The 21,891-nt window shown below is 42.1% G+C and overlaps 1 protein-coding gene across 1 annotated transcript in view; it reads right to left on the bottom strand.

Moving 5' to 3' along the window:
- LOC147703677 (serine protease 53-like) overlaps window positions 1-21,891 on the bottom strand; it is a 187,351-nt gene that overhangs the window by 120,157 nt on the left and 45,303 nt on the right. Inside the window, exon 3 of the mRNA XM_086932035.1 lies at window positions 6,223-6,385. Coding sequence (XP_086788161.1) covers window positions 6,223-6,385 — 163 coding nt within the window. The remainder of the gene's footprint in view (window positions 1-6,222; window positions 6,386-21,891) is intronic.

The raw sequence follows: 21,891 nt of genomic DNA, 5'->3' as shown, positions 1-21,891 counted from the left end.
AAGAGCCAGCCTGCTGCACTGACGGCTGGTGGTGTGTGTGCCTGGTGAAAGCGTGCACTGACGGCTGTGGGTTTGTGTGCCTGGTGAAAGTGTGCACTGACGGCTGGTGCTGTGCGTGCCCTGACGGCTGGTGGAGTGTGTGCCTGGTGGAAGCGTGCACTGACGGCTGGTGGTGTGTGTGCCTGGTGGAAGCATGCACCGACGGCTGGTGGTGTGTGTGCCTGGTGGAAGCATGCACCGACGGCTGGTGGTGTGTGTGCCTGGTGAAAGCGTACACCGACAGCTGGTGGTGTGTGCTTGGTGGAAGCATGCCCTAACGGCTGGTAGTGTGTGTGCCTGGTGAAAGTGTACACTGATGGCTGGTGGTGTGTGTGCCTGGTGGAAGCGTACACTGAGGGCTGGTGGTGTGTGTGCCTGGTGGAAGCGTGCACTGACGGTTGGTGGTGTGTGTGCTCGGTGAAAGCGTGCATTGATGGCTAGTGGTGCTTGTTCCCTGTGGAAGCGTGCACTGATGGTTGGTGGTGTGTGTGCCTGGTGGAAGTGTGCACTGACGGCTGTTGGTGTGTGTGCCTGGTGGAAGTGTGCACTGACGGCTGTTGGTGTGTGTGCCTGGTGAAAGCGTGCACTGACGGCTGGTGGTGTGTGCCTGTTGGGAGCGTGCACCGACCGCTGGTAGTGTGTGACGGCTGGTGGTGTGTGTGCCCGGTGGTAGCATATACTGACGACTGGTGGTGTGTGTGCCTGGTGGAAGCGTGCACTGACGGCTGGTGGTGTGTGCGCCTGGTGGAAGCAAGCACTGATGGCTGGTGGTGTGTGTGCCCGTTGAAAGCGTGCACTGATGGCTGGTGGTGCGTGTGCCCGGTGAAAGCGTGCACTGATGGCTGGTGGTGTGTGTGCCTGGTGGAAGCATGCACTGACGGCTGTTGGTGTGTGTGCCTGGTGAAAGCGTGCACTGATGGCTGGTGGTGTGCGTTCCCAATGAAAGCGTGCACCGACGGCTGGTGGCGTGTGTGTGCCTGGTAAAAGCATGCACTGATGGCTGGTGGTGTGTGCCTGGTGGAAGCGTGCACCGATGGCTGGTAATGTGTGAAGGCTGGTGGTGTATGTGCCTGGTGGAAGCGTACACTGACGGCTGGTGATGTGTGTGCCTGGTGGAAGCGTGCACTGACGGCTGGTGGTGTGTGTGCCTGGTGGAAGCGTGCACTGATGGCTGGTGGTGTGTGTGCCTGGTGAAAGCGTGCACTGACGACTAATGGTGTGTGTGCCTGGTGAAAGCAGGAGCATTCACAGTGATAGAAGACACAAATGAAACTGACGAAGAGGAGGGGGAGAAGGAAGGGGGAGTGCGAGCAGAGGAGCATGATTCACAGCTAGAAGACACAAATAAAGCTGACCAGGAGGGAGGGGGAAAAGGGAGGGGGTAGTGCAAGCAGAGGAGCCTGATTACGGCAATAAAAACACAGATGGTAGCTGTGCACGTGCACGAGCTCGTGAACGCAAGCTGTAGGCCAGCAAAAGCCTCTGGTGGCACTTTTAAAAGCCACTTACTAAATGTCTCGAAGAGACAGCGCATGGCCTGTCTCAGGCAAAACCTAAAAAGCCAGATCTAATTGCTTTGCCAACACTTGTTCCATGCTGTATCTCACTTCTTGTATGTGAGATTCTCTGCACATGGTTGACTAGCAAGCACCATCATTAGGAGCAACTGCTCAGATGAGGCATCTCTCAGCAATTTAAGGTATTGGTAATTCAAGCATCTTGCTGGAGTGATTTATCACTGAAAATCTTTTATCATCACGGTCTGATTGTAAAAAAAGTATTAATGGTTCAGGTTAGTCTGAAGTGTACTGATGAGAGCAGCTCCTGGTCTGTTGACATTTCAAGACTTTTGACCCGATTATGATGTCGCGCAGACTGCCACCGAGAGGCCAAGGAGGTCCGTCCGACATCCAGAGTATCATCAGCCCGACTGCCGGATTACAATGCCGGAAGTCGGAGCTATTTGGGTGAGGGGAAAGACTGGCATCACTGACAGGCTCAAGGAGCCCATTGGGGCAGCGGTTGGACTGTAATCCCTACAATGAGAGCAGTGCCTGCACGGGCCCCGCCATAGGGATTACTATGTCCACTTCCCTCTGCCTTTACGTGGAGGTCCAACAGTCATGTAAAGGCAGGCAGAAAGGGACTTTAGGGTCCCCTAGTAGGTCCCCTTCCCCTATGGGGCTCAGCTGAAGGGCTCAGGGGGCACATGTGGTGCACCTCCAAACATCCATATACCGTATAGCAAGCACCATATGGTGCCTGGCACATAGTGCATGGATGTTCAAAAACATTCCTTTTCGCATTGTGGCTTGTGCTGCATCCTTTTTACTGGCCACAGTAGAGGCTGCAATGAAAAAAGGGATGTTTACAAATGCATGCATGATGGTCGTATCGTAATTGGGCTGTCGGAACTACCAACTCCTTGTCAGACGGTCTTGAGCCTGAAACGATAGTGGTTGGATGCTCATCCGACCACCATCATAATGAGGCCCTTTGTCTTACTGTGATAGTATTCCAAGTGTTGTAATGTGCAAAGGACTAGCATGTGAGCCAGGAGCATCAGATTATTAGATTGACGCATATCATATGAGCCCTCCCATTGAAACTAAATATTATGTGGCACCACAAGATGTCCTGACCCATGTGCCGAATTCCCCCAGGAAAAGGATTGGAAATCACCCTTACATCCACAAACACCAAATGTGTGCATGAACCACCTAATCACATTCAAGCTGCCCACCGCTGAAGCCGTAAATAAGGGAACAAGACAGTAAAAATATCTAGGAATTTAATTTGCATAGGTAGTGTGCAAATACCATACCACATGAAGTGATGTTAAGGGAAGTGATGTCATAACCCTATTATACCATTTATTTTAATAGAAAAGTTTCCATTTCCAAGTCATAAAAGTACAAACTTTGCTGTGTATTTTATGTATGTAAATGTAGTGTGTATGTATAAATAAACAGACATTTACATTTACTTGTTTGCCCCTGCAAAGCAATGAATGTTTGTTTAGGAATATGTGAGCCTCTTTAGAAAACCAGTGCTTGCATTTAGAAACATTAATTCATAATTTCTATGGAGTAAAACAATAATTAATGAATACAAACATTTCTTTAAGTGCATATGCATTTTTATGCTATTAGCCTTTATCCATGTGACTATATCAGGGATGGCTTGTAAATAATTAAAAGTTGATTCACTGTAATCCTAGTACTCCTTCAGGAGAATCTCCATTGAAATCATGCACTGAATTGCTCCCCAACCACATGTGGAATCCCAGAGACCTATTCAAAACATGAATATATGCTTTTCTGCAGAAACTCCTAAAAAGGTGACAGAAGTTGTTTAATTGGAAAAAATAAAAATGATTGGCTGATGCTGGGATTTGGTATTCTGGGTCATTCAGTGCCCGAAAAATTGATGGGTGGGACTTTCCCTTTAAATCCTTGTAGTGCTTGGTCAGGTTTTGTTACTCACTGCCTATGCATAGCACATAGTGTGGCTTCAACCTCAGCCTTGCCAAGTGCCAGGCATCAGGGGTCAGACTATCACAAATGACTAATCTTTCCAGCATTCCCACACTGCAACTTTGCCTCACACAATTGTGAGCGATCCCTAGGCTCAATAACCAAAATGGCAGTAGTGGTACAGCCGTAAACAGTAACTTTATGACTAACGCCGTGTAAAGGTTATTTGTCAGTATGATGAGAAAAACTTCAACAGTCACAAGGTTGCTGCTACCAATGTTTACATCCCTGTTAGAAGATAAGGGGGCTAGGAAAGGTTGACCGTTGTCATGGTTCGTGCTGTTTGTGAGGTTGCCGGTGGGTGGTTCCTGCTCTATGCACAAACAGATAACTCTAAATTCAATAGCAGTATGCAGCAAGTGAGCAGTGCTACCCAGGGCTTTAAGTGGGATGAAAAAACTGGGGGATCTCTCAAAGGGATGTGGCTGATGAAATTAGGGCGTGGCTTAAAACACAATAGCTAAAAACCTGTGCTTAGCATAATCTGCCACCCCACTGGTAATTTGCTGCCTCTGTCGTTGCATCCAGATATATAATACAACAAGTAACATTACACCTACAACAAGCCAGGACTATTGGCTTTTCCAATAGCTGTTAGTTGCAAATCAATCAATCAATCAGAGTACTTGTAAAGCATGCTACTTACCCGTGAGGGTCCCAAGGCGCTGAGGGGAGGGGTGGTGCTGCTACTGCTCGAAGAGACAGTTCTTGAGGAGTCTTCTGAAGGCGAGTAGGTCTTGGGTCTGCTGTATGTGGGTAGGGAAGGTGTTCCAGGTCTTGGCGGCGAGATAGGAGAAGGATCTGCCACCTGAGGTTGTTCGTTGGATGCGGGGGACAGCGGCGAGGGCGAGGCTGGAGGAGCGCAGCTGGCGGGTGGGGGTGTGGAAGCTGAGTCTGCTGTTCAGGTAGGCTGGTCCGGCGTTGTGAAGGGCTTTGTGTGCGTGGGTGAGGAGCTTGAAGGTGATCCTCTTGTCGACGGGGAGCCAGTGTAGGTTTCTCAGGTGGGGGGTGATGTGGCTGCGGCGGGGGATGTTGACGATCAGTCGGGCGGAGGTGTTTGGGATGCGTTGTAGTCGTCGTAGGTGTTTGGCTGGGATTCCTGCGTAGAGTGCACTGCCGTAGTCCAGTCTGCTGCTGACGGGGGCCTGTGTCACCGTTCTTCTTGTTTCGGTCGGGATCCACTTATAGATCCTGCGGAGCATGCAGAGGGTGTTATAGCAGGAGGAGGAGACGGCATTGACCTGCTTAGACTTGGAGAGGGAGGAGTTGAGGATGAATCCTAGATTGCGTGCATGGTCGTTGGGTGTTGGTGTTGTTCCCAGTGTGGTTGGCCACCAGGAGTCGTCCCAGGCTGAGGGGGTGGATCCGAGGATGAGGACCACCATCTTAGATAAATAAGCAATAATTTTGGCTTGATTGTATACAATATTGAAAATGCTTCAGTGCTGAAACGATGAGACTGTGAAAAAACTATAACCAGTCTCTTTGAAGTTACATTAAAAGGCAGTGAAGGGCGGTACTGCTGCAGAGGTAAGATTGTTGTTTTCATCCTGAGGCCCGATAGGAATCCGTCGCAGCCCTGCTTTTTAGAAATGCAGCACAGCACCGGCAGCACCCGGGCCACTTAAAGCCCTGGCACTACCTTAGTGCAAGTCACTACATTCGAACAAAAAAAGTAAGTAGTACTTACTTATAGAGCTTTATGTTGTGTCACATTGGACTAGTTCTGATATTCACCTTACTACAAGCATTTTCTGCTCGGTTATAATTACAATTCGGTTTCCCTCACATTGTCACACATAAGGGGTAGAATGTCACACATAAGCATGCTTAAACCATTGGAATGTCACGCATAAGCTATCTGAAACCTTGTCAGTTATGCAACATGTAGCGAGATTGCCTCTTAGTTCGGCCCTGAAGATAGCTTATTAGGACGGCCTACCTAAGAGTTTAGACGACTGACAATAAACGTGAAAATCACAGCATGTCGAGGCTGGATCGGCTGGTTAAAAGGATATGTGAATATTTGAAACTGGCTGACAGGATATGTGAATATTTCAGCAGGGTAATAAAGTTGGGAAATGCTCGGATGGGGGCGGGTGCCCAGCAACAAGTACCAATAAATACGTTTTATGGGAAGAGTTCTTATTTCCTTCTGATGAGACATTTTCCCAATATATATCCAGTTGAAGTTCTTGCATGGGAAATGTTTACTGACCTCTGGTGAACTTTTCAAACTGGATTATTTGCGAGGAAATAGTTTGTGTTGTGTTTGGTGCTGGTATAAAATATAAAATCATGGATGCGGTTAGATTCTGGGCAACTGTATGTATTTTATGTTTTCAAAATAATCGATATGGGTTTTTAATGCTTGGACTGAAGTTTGACTTGTCTATGGCTTTCAAAACTGGATCTGGGAGGAACAATAAGAGGGTAAAAGAATGAGAATAGAGAGAGACAAAGGAAGAGGAAACAAGAGAGCGAGTGCAAAGGAAAAAAGAGTAAGAATGGTAGAGGCAAAGGAGAGATTAAGAGAGAAAGAGAGAAGGAGAAGAAGAAAGGAAGGAAGTTAGGAAGAAAAGACAAACATTGAAATTAAAATGAAAAAAGAGAGACTGTAGAATATTTTCACAGTGAGTGCTCTCACCCATGGAAGCAATGTGCCGCCGTCAGCACCCACTCCTCCGAGATAAGGGAGCCCCCACAGAAGGGCACCCCCAGGAAACTGAAGGTGACGTGCCAGGGCCACTCCCCCAGAATGACATCAGAGCCTCCATAAATGCGCGTTGTTGCTTGCTGCTTGCCACATTCTGTAATGGTACAAACACAGGTGTTAAAAATCACAAGAAGAAAGATTGGATCCTTACCCTCTTATCCCTTATCTCACTCCACCCAGTGCCCGGGCCAGGGGCGGCCTTAGGCATGTGCAAGCTGTGCACCTGCACAGGGCCACCAAACCCCAGGGGCCACCACACCAATATATAGCCTTAACATAATCCTCTGAGGATGGATACATATTTGCGTGGCGGCCCCTGGCAGGGATTTGGTGGCCTCCGGCTCAGCTCCACTTCCAAACACCCTGACCCCCCTCCCCCCCCCCCCACCCCCTACATTGGCCTCCGCGCTCCACCCTACCCGGACCCTCTCTTCCGGGGCCCCCTACCTACGCTCCCTGCCCAAGGCCGCCATGGGCCTAGAGCCGCCCCTGCCCGGGCTGTTGCCTATCTAGAGACTGATGCAACAGCCCTAGAGCCCGAGCCTAGAAGAGGCCCCCAAGAGCCCCAAGGCTCCCAGCAGCTGAAGACAGCAGATTCACCATCTTTGGCAGTGGTACTCTGGGAAAGCATCACAGGATGCACTGCCAGGGGCTGAGCCTTACTCCCCCTCCAGGCGCCAAGCACACTTTCTAGTACAGCTCAGTGAGGGTAAGAATTACTGGGAATCTATAACAAAATACACGTTTTAGTAAAAAGTAACCTCACACCGAATGGAACATCATCACACTTTACAGATTATAAAAAATTGAAATATGGGAAATACAGAGACACAATTGCCCAGCAAAAAACTTCACTTGAAAGATGTTGCTTTTTCATCTCAAGGTAGAGGGGTGACTATCATTGTTGCAGAAGGTGCAGTGGCACCAAGGGCCTGGGGTATGCCAGCGTCCAGTGGATTCCAATTATTGCTGTCTTCTACTACCCGACTTGGAATTAGAGGGTCTATTTTCTTTCTTGCATTATAGGCCAAGGCACCATTGCTACTGAGAGAAGGGGAGGGGCCAGCTTCAAGGGGTTTCCATTGTCATGACATGTTGGGTCCCTGAGTCACCAGGAATGGGAGCGCACTGGTACCTAACAGCCCAATCTAGACGTCCTGTACAGTATCTAGGGGCTGAGGTTAGGAAAAGACACACCACTGAGTAGATGCCATCAAGACGCCAACCAAGTGGGTTTCAAGAGCTAAAAAGCAAGTGGAAATCTACAACCATTTCAGCTTCACACAAGAGCAGAACTGAGGAGGATGCAGAGCACTGACAAGCTATAACTACCCAAGCCCTAACTAACATCGACAAGCAATGCCCAGAAGCCAAATGGCACATGATGATCTATATACATTTACATTTCATGTGCTAGGACAGTCGGGAATGTAGACCCCTTCGGACTGATAGAGCAGGGGAGTGACAAAAAGTTTTATGTACCCCTTGTGAAGTCAGGTTCTCATAACTATGACATGTATTAATGGTGTGATGTGAATTAACTAACCAACGAAAGAAAAGCATACACAAAAAAAGTACACGTGGGAAGCTAATATGCTGATTTTTTGGAAAACACTAATGTATTAATCATGTGAATATGTCATACTAATATAGTGCAGTAATGATTTTAATTAAATAGAGCTATGCATTTATGTTTATCGTGAGTATTTTCAGCCGCGGGCCGTGGAGGGAGTTACGGTGGGGCAGTAAGGCGGGTAGGGGTAGGGGCAGGGTGGGGGGTGCTAAAAACCGGCACATGGATAATTGCAGGTAAGTAAACAATTTAATTAATAAAACGAATTTCGTAGCGCGCACTGCATCGTATTTAGCGATGCAAGGCGCTCTACGAAATTCGTTTTATTAATTCAATTGTTTACTTACCTGCAATTATCCATGTGCCGGTTTTCAGCACCCCCCACCCTGCCCCTCCCCCTCGCCGCCCCACCGTAACTCCCTCCACGGACCGCGGCTGAGTATTTTTGTGGCTAAACAAACAAGTGTGGTAAGTAAACAATGCATTTGTGAAATTAGAATGGTGGAAGGTAAACAGAAGGGCTTTAATTCTAAAATCTGACATCTGTTGTGTTTGTTTCGTATTAGTTCCCATTGAGGCCAGTGCTGCCTAGCCAGAAAATGGCTGCTTTGCGAAGCTCCGAGAAAGTATGGCTCCACGCATGCGCGACTGCTCGAGAGATGTTTGAACGGCCTGTGCCCGGGCTACTGATGTCAAGGTCAGCGTGGCCTAGAACAGCGGACTGATGCCAAGGGATGCTCAAGTTTGTTAGCCTGGGAAAATTGAGTGAAGTAACTACATGATGTATAAACATTACAAGGACAGGATGATGATTTGCGGAATGGACAATTTTGACCGCATGAGAAACGTGGAAGTGGCAGTGCAAAATTTGGACAATAAGGAGATGAGGTGATCTTCACCACCCCTCTAATGGGCCATTGAGCAATGAGTAGGGACCCTAAAGTTTCACATTTTAGTTAGATAGTTAGGGAAAAGGGTATAAAAGAGCCGATACGAAAGAGAGAAAAAAAGCTGTTCCGGAATTTTCGCACCACGGCATGCTGCCGGACTGAACTTTGGGTGTAAAGAATTTGACATTTTTCGTGACTTTAACTTTTGATGGGGTATTGAAATTGAACGTGGAGTCCTGATGGGAGGTAGACATCGAGGGGGATAGTGAGTCAGATTTGGGAACCTGTGTCGTTTTATTCCTGTTCTTTTACTTCAACAAACTTGGTAATATGATTTTTCTAATTTTCTTATTTCATATTTGTCTTTGCTGATAAATGTCAGATTTACTGAAATCATTTTCCCTTGACTGAAATTATAGAAATGTTGAATAAGAACCAAATGTTAGAATTAAATAAATAAAGTTATGACAAAATAATTAAATAATAAGAGAAATAATGATAAATGGGAAATAGTGAAGTTAGGCTGATCTTGATTTCCATAAACTAACTTCTACTAGCTGGTCCATCAACCGAAACAGTGGGGTGCCTTGATGTTATTTCCTATGAATCTAGAGAATGATAACTAGTTCATATATGCATATGTACATAATGTATAAAGTTTAAATTTAGATTAAATAGGGTGCTTCGAGGTCCAGCAGCTCGTCTTCTAGTTTCACTGATCTCGGGAGCAGTGTGATTGTGTGAATGAGTGAATCGCGGTACTATGGGTCCAACCGACGAGTAAAGAAAGTTGGCTCCTGAGTAAATTGAGATGAATTAGGAGGGTTGTTTAAGAGCAGCGCTGGATCAATTTTCTTGGGAGCAGGATGATGGTTGCTATAGGTTAGTTTGGATAAGCAATGTATAGAGTGACAAGGTTAAGGTATATAGAGTTCTGATGTAGAGAATTATGACTAACATTGCATGTTGAGTTTGTATTATGTTATGTGTAGTCGGAATTTTGAAGCTTCTGGGAAGTAGTTAGCTGGTTACTCTGTCAGGCAGAGGGGAACGTGTGGCAAGTGAAGTCAAACATAACATAGTCCGATTTCAAAGTGGTAACACCATCGTGTGTTACAGTTAGGGACATTTTCCGTGTGAAATTGGTGAATGTATAGCGAAGGCAATCTGTAAAATCTTGTCTCTAAGCACAGGAGTCAAATGTACTCTGATTAAAACTTAGCCCTAAGAGAGTAACAGAGTTGTTACCGAAGCTTGTTAGAAGGGTAAGGTAGAGGGAAGTGCTGCTTTATCGGCAAGACTAAAATTCTGTGGTAGAGAAGAGGTAAGCGCTGTCTACTGGAAATACAGAATTCTTGCGAATTTGAATAAACTATCACTTTGGTTTGAAAACAGACGAATGGAAATGTTTTATGTCGTATCTAACTGATTTGAGTTGTATAAAGTACAGAAATATTTTGCCGATAAATTTTGTAAAAGAGGGGTCAGCAGAAGCCTGAGCAGGGCTGACGTCAAAAGTGTTTTGCTGGGTAGGTCCACGTGACTAACACGCTTTGAGTGTTGATTGGTGCGTTAGCCAGAACTGCACAAGCATAGGTTGGAATAACTGTGACGTGCTCTATTCTGATTGGTGCGTTAGTGTAAATCGCGCTGTGATAGGTTGGTGTAACAAAGCAGTTTGAGATAGAGCGTGCGGTTGTTTAGAACCAAGAAGTTAGTGAAAAATGAATTACTATTATGGAGAAGAAAGAGAGAAACCTACATGGTTTAAGAATTTTAAGAATCTGTTTAAAAAGGATAAGGAAATAATCGCTAGAGAGAGAAAATTGCTTGCTCCGCCAAAAACGCCTGCATCTTATATGGTGACAAAATATGGCTATCCTACTTGTATTTGGTTAGAGAATTTGGCAAAGTATACTAAAAACGATAGAGTATTGGCATTTCCAGAGTAGGTTCATTTAGTACAGCGGTATAAAGAAATTTGAGAGAGAAAATGTCAAAGCTTGTACGAAGACCCAGACCAACTCAATTCAAAGCATTGACAGAATGGGAAGATGAAATGTATGAGTTAGAGTGAGAAAGATGTGAACGTTTAAGGGAACGTAGGTGTCGTTTAAGAGGTTTATGGGGAATAACTCATGACAGTAGAATGAGAAGATGGTGAAATGCTGACATGTGGGGTGGAATATTTCTCATGCGGACAGTTGATGAGGTTGTAGGATGGAAATGTACAGAAAAAAGAAAGAATGTAGAAACAGAGACAAGGAGTTGTGGGATCGGCGACACAGAGGACGAGGTGATGGAGAAGATTTTAAATAGAAGACCCCCTCCGTATCAGCCAAGAACTATAGTGGTGACATCAAATGCTACACCAATGGAGACTAGATTTACCGGAACCCCAAAACCATACTCCGAAATTTGAAGTACTCTAGAAAAGAGGGAACAGAAAAATGATGAAAACCCCAGTAGTTCTGAATTAATGCGATCTACAGATGAATTAACTGAGAAAATACAATAACTTACTAAAAACATAGAAGCTGTGACTGTGCCAGTAACAATAGGTCCTGTAATTCCTGTTTTCGAAAACCAAAGAAGAAAAGAACCATCGTTAACAATCCCTTTGAACTCAAGTTTACAAAAAGTAAGGGAAAAGGTTTATCCAGATTTAAATGAAGGTAGAAACACTAGTTGCATGACACCACCTGAATTAACTATAAATCAAAGTCCAGGATATAGAACTCCCCTGGGTGCAGAGTCAGAATCTGAAACACCCGAAAGAAGCATAAACAGAATTGACTTGACAAAGACTCCGGTAGGAGCAACAGAAGAAAAATTGAGTGATTGGGTTACAACTTCACAATTAAAGGATCAGGTACCTAAACTTTTGGACGTAGTTAGATTAAAAATAGATATGGAAGAATCGATTAATGGAACAATCGGAACTGAGAGATTAAAAGCATATCAGGATGATGAACTCATGTTTATGTGTAAAAGCATTACATGGAGAGCTAAAAATCTACATGACAGACTAGAAGAAACAGCGAATTAGGAATAGAATTTGCAAAAATTAACATGCTACAAAAACTCTACACAGTAGATTTCACTGAGAAGGACATCGATAATCTAAATACTTCAGGAAGATTGACCCAAATAAAAGAGTTAATTGTGTTACTAAGGAAATGGGAAGATGTGAAACGATGGAGAAGTAAGTGGGTAAAGAAAAGAGAAGAATTTAGTGATAAAACGTCATTAGCGTTCCCTGTCAAAGAAAAGGAACCCGTGTTGAATGAGTTCCCAATGAGGGAAATACCAGGAGGAGGATATGTACATGTACCTTGGACTAGACAAGATATATTGTCATTCACTAATGATTTTCCTAGATTGAGGGAAAAACCTGTAGAATGGTATAGGCAAGTAGACAGATTTGTAAAGGTTTCAAAAGTATTATGGGAAGATTTAGATGGATTATTCGACATAGTTGTACCTGCAGATTTATGGACAGAATGTAAAATTACTATCGACTAGCTAAAAGCAGAATATCCAAGGATACTAAAACAGGTGACCCAGGTCCTGAAGTGATGAGGAAGTATGATCAAGTAATAACTTTTCTGAAAAATAAAATTCCTCCTAAGGTAACAGATTGGGTTCAAATTGATAAAACATTACAAGAACCTAAGGAATCTGTAGATGCATATTATGAAAGATTACTTTTAGTTTTTAAACAACACAGTGGATATGAAGAACTGAGCGAAAAGGATATGAGTCATTTCGCATACAGATTTGTATTCGGTTTAAGACCGGAAATAAGTGATATGATAAAACACCACATGATGTGCTGGCAATCCTGCTCAGTGGATGAAGTATTAAGATACGCAAAATATTGTAGTGATGAACTTGATGCCAAACAGAGAAGGCTTAATGAGAAAGCTATGTGGGCACAAGTGAAAGTAGCCTTACAACAAGGAGATCAATTTGGCAACCAGAATAATGGTGGAAATCAAACAAAAACGAAAGGTAATATAAGCAAAGGAAAGGGACAATTGAATTTAGACGAGGCAAAGAAGAAATGACCATGTCATAATTGCGGCAAGATAGGGCATTGGAAGAACGAGTGTAAGTTACCGCAAAAGGTTAATCTAGAAAATAAATCATTAAATCCACAGGTACAGAATGAGGTAAATCAACAGTCATCGCCACAGCAACAGGTAGTTACCCAGCAGAGTCAGGTGCCAATACCACCATTCCCACCCAGTGTAAATCTTCAGAAATACAGTGCAGAGACAGGATTCTACGGAGGAGAACAGGTAACAAGATCACTGCGTGTAACTGCAATTCTGCAGTATTAGTTGAGGACGGATGGAAATGAGTCAGATGAGAGTTGTTAACGGTGCCTAGGAGAGGAAGTGGAGTGCGTGCTTGGCGCTACTCTGGAGGTAGATCAATCTGGTCCCTTTGTGAATGGAAAGGTGAACGGTGTAAATATTACCTTCCTTGTGGATACAGGTGCTACCCGTTCTACCGTTAGATCAGTAGAAATTCAAAACCTTCCTCTATCCAAGTTGTAGGAGTAACAAATAGACAGATTAAAACACCACTTACTGAATCAGTTGAAGTGGAAATTGGTAATTTTAAGGAGATGCATCGATCTGTGGTATGTGACAGCAGTCCTATTAATTTGCTTGGAAGAGACATACCTTGTAAAATGAATTGTGCCATTTATTGTTCACCAGATGGCATTGCGTTTCAAACTGCAGATGATGACATGTTGTATAAAATGACCATGTCAATAATAGATTCAGAACGAAGTGTGATGTTTCCTGTGTTTGACAGAGAGAAAATTCCTAGTGAATTAAAAGAAACAGTCAGAGAGGAAGTATGAGATTTTTCAGGAGAAGAAATAGGGCTAATGAAAGATGTGAGTCCTGTAAACATTTCTGTGAAAGAAGGAGCTGTTTATCCAAATATTCTGCAGTACAAATTGACACCAGAAATAATTGAAGGAATAACCCCTGTAATTGACAAAATGATTGAGCAGGGAATCCTAAAAGAAATAATGAGTAATCCCTGTAATTCGCCGGTAATGGGATTGAAAAAGCCCAATGGAACATTTATTATAGTGCAAGATTTGAGAAAGGTAAAAAAAAATGTCGTCCCATGTTGTCCAATTGTACCAAATCCAGCTGCGATATTATATCAGATTCCATATGATGCAGAATGGTACACAATTATTGATTTGTGTAACACGTTCTTTACAGTTCCATTAGACCCTGACAGCCAACCGATATTTGCATTCCGGTTTGGAGAGCGTATTTTAGCATGGTGCTGAATTTCTTAAGGGTATACTGTAAGTCCCTCTATCTTTAATCAGTTATTAAAGAAATCACGAGGGAGTCTAGAAATGCCAGGAAAATCTGTTTTGGTTCAATACATTGATTACCTACTGGTCGCATCTAAGCATGGGCGGAAAATCCGTTACGCTCGCGGATTTTGCGGATTTTCGGTAAATTCGCAATCCGCGAGATTCGCGAATTTCCCGCAAAATCCGCAAATCCGCGAGCAGCGGATTTTATGGCTTGCTCGCACTGTTCGCGTGAGTTCGCGGCTTCCCAGTTCAACTTCGCGCCCCGCGAATAAGAGCTAAATTGCAGAAATACGATCTTAGCAAAACTGAAACTACTTACCAGGTTCAAAAGTTCAAGCTCATCATTAGTAGCCATTTCCTGTAGTGCTTCCTGAGGGGCCCCTCCAGAGTTCAGTTGCCTACTTGCAACTATTATGTGACCCTGCTCTGACCCTCAGAATAGTTACACAAAGGTCCTGAATTACAGCTAAGGCAGACAAGCAGGAGCCAGGCTGGAAGTTCAAATCCAGTGACACATTAATCAGCCCCTAATTCATTATTGTCAGTTGGGGCAGGGCAGGTGTTGTAACTAATTTTGCAACAATGAAAGCACTTAGCAAGTGCAAAAGATCACTAATCAGGAAGCACTAAGGAAGCAGGTGCCAGCTAAAAAATATTCTGTGACACATTAATCAGCCTCAAATTAATTCAGGTCACTTGAGGCAGGGAAGGTGTGCTTTGCTTTGCCGAAAATAATGTACACTGGACAACCAGAGGGTGCTGTGATGAAACAGAGGGTGGCATGGGTGGGCCAGAGGGTGGCATGAGTAGTCAGAGAGTGGCAGTGGTGACAGAGAGTGGCAGTGATGAAGAGTGTCCCAAACAGGCTGGACACGTAGAAACAACAAGTTCGCAAAACTTGCGACCCGACAGGTAAGTTCGCGTTTGCGAAATTGTACAAAACCCTCGCGAACTGGCAGAAACCCGCGCGAACACAAAAAAAAAAATCCGCAAATTCGCGAGAATTCGCGGATTTTGCGGATTGCGAGTTCGCAAATCCGCAAAATTCGCGAACGCGAGATTCGCAAAATTCGCCCATGCTTAGTCGCATCAAGAACCAAAGATGCATGTGTTTCTGACACAATAGCATTGCTAAATCATTTGGCAGGAGGAGGACATAAGGTGTCTTCATTGAAACTACAATTTTGCAAGCAATAAGTACAATATTTAGGTCACAAAATTGGAAAAGGAATAAGACAAGTTACCATAGAGAGAATTAGAATTAATCAAGGAATGAGACCCCCAAACAAAGACACAGAAACAAGTGAAAATGTTTCTAGAAATGGTTGGTTACTGTCGACAATGGATAAGTGGATTTTCATTGATTGCAAAACCTCAGCAACGCTTGTCAAGAGGAGATGTGAAGGACCCTATAGTGTTGAATGAAAAAGAAATGACAGCATTTGAACAGTTGAAACCAGTCTGTGTGAAGCACCAGCACCAGGTATGCCTTATTGTGAGAAAGAATTTGAACTATATTGCAGTGAAAGAGAGGGTTGTGCATTATCAGTTCTAATTCAGAGACATGGTAGAATGAGAATACCAATTGCATATTTCTCAGCAGTTTTGGATCCAGTTGCTAGAGCATTGCCTGGATGCCTGAAAGAAGTTTCTGCTACAAGTGTGAGTTTGGAGCAGAGTGAAGGTATAGTAATGGGTAACCCATTGAAGGTATATGTACCACACTCGGTTGTAATTCTCCTCACTAGAACAAAAACACAGTTTTGATCAACAATAGATTGACCAGATATGAGAAGGTAATTCTGGGTGCAGATAATGTGACAGTAGTAAGATGTGTAAATGTGAATCCTTCTACATTGTTGCTTGATACACTGGATGTTGAAGTGAAAAATGACATTTATTTTATTTATTTATTTTATGTGCTTCTATAGCGCCTGACTAGATCCCCGAAGGGATATCTCTGCGCTTATGGTGGAACAAGTACATTTGACCCATGCCTGATCATAAACAGAAATAGTAAATCATAAACTGATTAGTTGGAAGAGAAAAGGTGAGTCTTAAGGTTTTTTCGAAAGGATAGATGGTTGGTAATGAGTTTCAGTTGAATGGGAAGGGAGTTCCAAAGGACAGGTCCTGTGTGTGCCAAAGCACGACCTCCCTGGCGAGATTTTTTTTATTTTTGGGACCTGTAATAGGTGAAGGTTACTCGATCGAAGTGATCGGCCTGGTACATAGGGTGAAAAAGCTTTAGTCAAATATTTGGGGCCCTTTCCTATCAGACACCTATGAATGGTACACATTGATCACAAATGTTTGGATGTACTTGAATATTGCACCAAATCAAGACCTGACATTAAAGATGAGCCATTGGAAGAACCTGATTTTTTGATGTTTGTGGATGGCTCATGCTTTAGAACTGATAAAGGTGTTCTGAGTGCTGCGTATGCTGTATGTACAGTAGCAGATGTGTTGGAAGCATCTTGTCTGAAAGGAATTCGATCTGCTCAAGTAGCGGAATTGATTGCTTTGATTTGAGCATGTGAACTGGGAAAAGAGGTTCGAATAACTATAGTGACTGACAGTCAATATGGATTTGGAGGTTGTTCATGATTATAAACAACTATGGTCTCAAAGAGGATATTTGACCTCTGCAGGATCACCCATTAGAAATGCTGAATTTGTAAAAATGTTAATTGATGTGATTCAGTTGCCAGAGAAAATTGCTGTTGTGAAGTGTGTAGCCCACAAGAATGGAGATGATTATGTCACTGAAGGAAATCGGCTTGCTGAGTATTGTGCTAAAAATGTAGCTTCCATCAATCGGGACAGGGAAAAAGAACATGTTTTAAGTCCTTTAATGCTTACTAATGTAGTTAAGACCTGGCAAGAGGTGAGACAGTTACCAGAAGAGGCAAGTGATGAGGAAAAAGACATATGGTTAAAAGCAGGTATCAGACAAAGGGAAGAAGATGAAATTTGGGTGTACAAAGATGAAAGACCACTAATTCCTGATAGCATGATCTCTAACATGGCCCGAATGTACCATGGTCAAGCTCATATTGGGAGGGATGCTATGATACATCTCTTTAGACAAACTTGGTATAATCCCAAGTTAAGGATGATCGCTGAAAGCTTGTGTCAGCGATGTTTGGTGTGTCAACAATTGAATCCAGGAAGATAAACTGTTGTAAGCCTGGGAACCATAGGACGGGAGGGAGGTCCTTTTACTAGGATGCAATTGGATTTTATAGAGATGCCACCATGTAATAGGCTCAGATATGTTCTTGTGATCTTTTGCTTGTTTTCACGATGGGTTGACGCTTTCCCTACAAGGCGCAATGATGGAGTAACAGTTGCAAACCTCCTACTAAGAGAAATTATCCCAAGATTTGGTTTCCCAGTAATGATTGAATCAGATAGAGGAAGACATTTCCAAAATGAGCTAATACAGCAAATCTGTGAAGCACTGGACATTTGTCAGAAATTGCATTGTGCTTACAGACCAGAGGCTTCTGGGGTAGTTGAACAAGTAAACGGAACAATAAAAAACAGACTTGGAAAAATGTGTTTGGCCACAGGAGTGAAATGGACTGATGCTTTACCACTTGTTCTGATGACCGTAAGGAGCACACCAGATAGAAAGACAGGATTGAGTCCTCATGAAATATTGATGGAAAGAGTAATGAGGCAAGCTTTTGTACCAGTTGATAAACTATTGGCTATAAATTATGATATCATACTGGATTACTGCAGGAACCTGTCTGACGTGGTAACTTCTGTATTCCACCAGGTTGGGATTGATGCAAGTACAAAAGAGAAACATCCAGCTCATGATCTAAATCCTGGAGATTGGGTTCCAATAAAGGTGTACAGGAGAAGAAACTGTCTAGTTCCTCGCTGGAACAAACCAAGGCAGGTCATTCTGGTTAGCACCACTGCAGTCAAGTGTGCTGGAGTAAAGAGATGGGTTCATGTCAGTCACACGATCCGAGTCCCTGAACCTATGAATCAACAATTGGAAGAGACAGAGAGTAGTACAGACTCTGATTCTGAAGGTGAACAAGACCAAAATCAAGATCTTGAAGCTCGACCTGTACGTCGAGATCTGAAAATTTCAGATACGAGTTCAGCATCTGAAGGTGAAAGGGAAATAACTGAGGTTCCAAATCTTGAAGTTTAACCTGAAAGTCGGCATCTGGAAATGTCAAGTACTAGTTTGGACACTGACAAAAATAAAAGAAAAACTGGTAGAGGTAACAATTCTAAAGAACAAGTTGAAAACACTGGAAGCAGGAACATAAATCTTGAAACTGGTGAAAAGGAAAGAGCTCACAATAAGGATGAGCTTCCAAGTACCAGCTATGGAAAAGTTCCCAGCAGAGTAACTGAACTGATAAAAGGAGACACAGATTCATGTAAATGAGACAGAAAAAATAAAATTCCGAATCAAAGGAATTAATGAAAAGTCTGAAACTGAGTCTGAGGACAGTGATGATGAAACTAAACTGAGGAGAAGTTCTTGAAAAAGAGCTTGGAAATTAGAGCGTGGAACAGTAGAGCCTGAAAACAAAAGGTCACGTAAAGGAGACAATTGGCCTAAAGGAAATGATGGACTGAAGTTCAAACTGATAAACAAAAGTAAAGACCAAGAGGAACAAGTAAATGAAATAACAAGTCTAAAGGAGTTTACAAGAGAAGATAAAGAAACTGTCCAAAGGCCAACAAGAGTAAGGAGGCAAAATCAAAAATACAAATCACCTGAATGGACATATGTTGCATTGCCCACAATAAAAGAAGTGGACAGTAGTCAAGAAAATCTGAATTATGAAAGTGAGTAAAAGATTGATGAGAGACAAAGTTGTGTAAAAACTGGGAACTGAAAGAGAATAAAACAAAAGAAGGAAAGAATAATCTTAAAGAAAGATTGACATTAAAGAAATACACTTTTCAAAGTGCTGAAAGTTAAAAGAACTGTGATAACAATAAAGGACTGTGAATGATAATATTGTATTTGAAAAAAAAAGGCCTACTAATAATGTCGATAGATCAAAATGTGCTATTTTTCGAAAATGGTGTAGAATGTGGTTAATATGTACAGGATTAATAATATTGGTGTGGCTTATGTTAGCAATAGTGATTCCTTTTAGACCAGAATTGGAAAATGTAAAGATTAATGATAGTACAAAAGAAAAGATTCATGAGTTAATGAATGATGTGAAAACTGTGTATCAATCTGATTTGCATAGAGATAATTCTATTAGCGACTTCTCGAAAAATGCTTTTTCTAAACTTTTGTATGAATATGTGAAAACTATGGATGTAAGGGACTCCAATGTCTGTATGCGGTTATCTGCATCTGTATCAGAGGGTGTGACTTACCATCATCTCCCTTTGATTTATGGAATAACGTAGTGTTTTGGCTAGTTTATTTTACAAAACTGGTAAATTGGAATATTACTATTCAGATTCAGATAACACCTTTGCAACGTTTAAAGTTTCACAAGAACTAAACAAAATCAAGATGGGTAAAGTCTTTGGTGAATAGTTTCTTGAAACACAAGAAATAACTTTTGAGTATGCTTTTAAGAACAATTTAACATGTAGAATGCGTTGTGAAGAAAAAGCCTTTTTGGACATGGGAGAGGAAAGGAGAACCCAATATAAAAAAAATCAACTGCAAATAAGGCAAAATCAACAATGTGGAACTTTGAAGATGAAAACATTGAGGGACATAATGTAAATGTGGCAATTAATATAGATACACCACAGTTAGGGAAATTATGTATTCGAAGAGATAACACTCTGTATGACAATTATTTAGTAGGAGCAAGTGAATGTAAAGACACATATATTATAAAAGTGGGATGGGGATTTAAAGGTGGAAATTATCCTGTTTTTCCTGGGATTTATTTTTTGTGTAGAAACAAATCTTATTATAGATTACCGGACCACTGGTATGGATCTTGTTAAGTAGGTTTGGTCTTTGCAAAAATATTTCATGTAGATAGAGGAACTAATGGAATTCATGAAATAGGTAAACCATTAACATGTAAGAGAAGGGAAAGTGTTTTAGAAATAATAGGTGATGTTTTTGGAGCATTGATACCAGCAGTGGGTATATCGTTTAATGCGAATAAAATTCGAAAATTGTCAACAATAGTAGATTGTCTATCAACAAATACGGCTGGAGGATTTTTAAATGATAAATACTGAAATGGTTGCTACGAGAGCTATGGTGATGCAAAACCGACTTCCTCTTATTAATCATATCAGACTTTGAGATTCAGTGTTGTTTAATCACACCGAGACTGATCAGAATTTCTTCAGACGGAAAAAAACACATTGTACATTAGTTATATAACTAGCAACATTGCAGTGCCCAAGGGACGGGGTGGGGTGGTAATGGCTGTGATTCTGGAGAGGTAGTGGGATGGAGAAAGTGCAAATCACAAATAATGCAAGCACATAATATTCATATGCCAGAAAAGATCATGAATCAGACGAACATAAAATTAAAGTACACAATGTCTGTCCGTATATGCCATGTAACATATAATTTCTCAGTAATTGCATTATTTGTGATTTGCACTTTCTCCATCTCACCAGAATCACAGCCTTTAACCACCCCCACCCCGTCCCTTGGGCACTGCAATGTTGCTAGTTATATACTAATTTTTCCGTCTGAAGAAATTCTGATCAGTCTCTGTGTGATTAAACAACACTGAAACTCAAAGTCTGATGTGATTTGTATATTTTGAATCTTTGTTTTACAGTTTGTCTTGACCTTTAACACGTGTGATGTTATAAATACTGAGACCACCCCATTATATATTTTTAAGTACCCAGGTCCCAGTGATTCCGGGTTTACCCTTTGTGTAACCTTGATATATTATTGGCAAAAGAAGGAGGAGTCTGTGGAATTTTAAAGGTACAGCACTGTTGTACTTATATCCCAGACAAATGTCAAAATATTCAAAAGTATATTACAAATATTACTGAGTTACATAAAGAAATTATTCCACTGGAGGTTGACGGTGTTCTTGAGAAACTTGGTAAGAGTTTTTCAGGTGTAAAGAAATGGTTTCTTGAAATAGGTAGATCAATAATAGGGAAAATGTTAATTCCACTGACTGTAATAATTTTTATGATATTAATACTTAGACTAATTTGTAAATGCAGAAAAAGGAGGAACACTAGAAAATCAACAAAAAAAATTATGAAAGTAAAGAGAGAGAACGTGAAAGAGGAGAAGTAGAGTTGGAGAAGCACAAAGATAAGATGTACAATGATACAAGAAAGATGGAAATAAAAGATACAAGAGTCTAAGATGAAACAACAATGAAAGAACCTGAAACATGTTTTAAAATCACCAAAGGGGGGAATTGATGGGGCAGGGGAGTGACAAAAATGTGTGTTTACCCCTTGTGAAGTCAGGTTTTCATAACTATAACATGTATTAATGGTGTGAAGTGAATTAACTAACCAACAAAAGAAAGCATACACAGAAAAAGTACATGTGGGAAGCTAATATGCTGATTTTTTTGCAAACACTAATGTATTAATCATGTGAATATGTCATACTAATATAGTGCAGTAATGCTTTCAGTTAAATAGAGCTATGCATTTATGTTTATTGTGTGTATTTTTGTGGCAAAACGAACAAGTTTGGTAAATAAACAATGCATTTGTGTTGCTTTCCGCTAGGTAACCTCTAACAAGGTGAAATTAGAATGGTGGGAGGTAAACAGAAGGGCTTTAATTCTAAAATCTAACGT

The sequence above is a fragment of the Lissotriton vulgaris genome, chromosome 7 (assembly GCF_964263255.1).
Source record: "Lissotriton vulgaris chromosome 7, aLisVul1.2, whole genome shotgun sequence".
Lineage (NCBI taxonomy): Eukaryota > Metazoa > Chordata > Amphibia > Caudata > Salamandridae > Lissotriton > Lissotriton vulgaris.
This window is presented reverse-complemented; position numbering and strand designations above follow the sequence as displayed.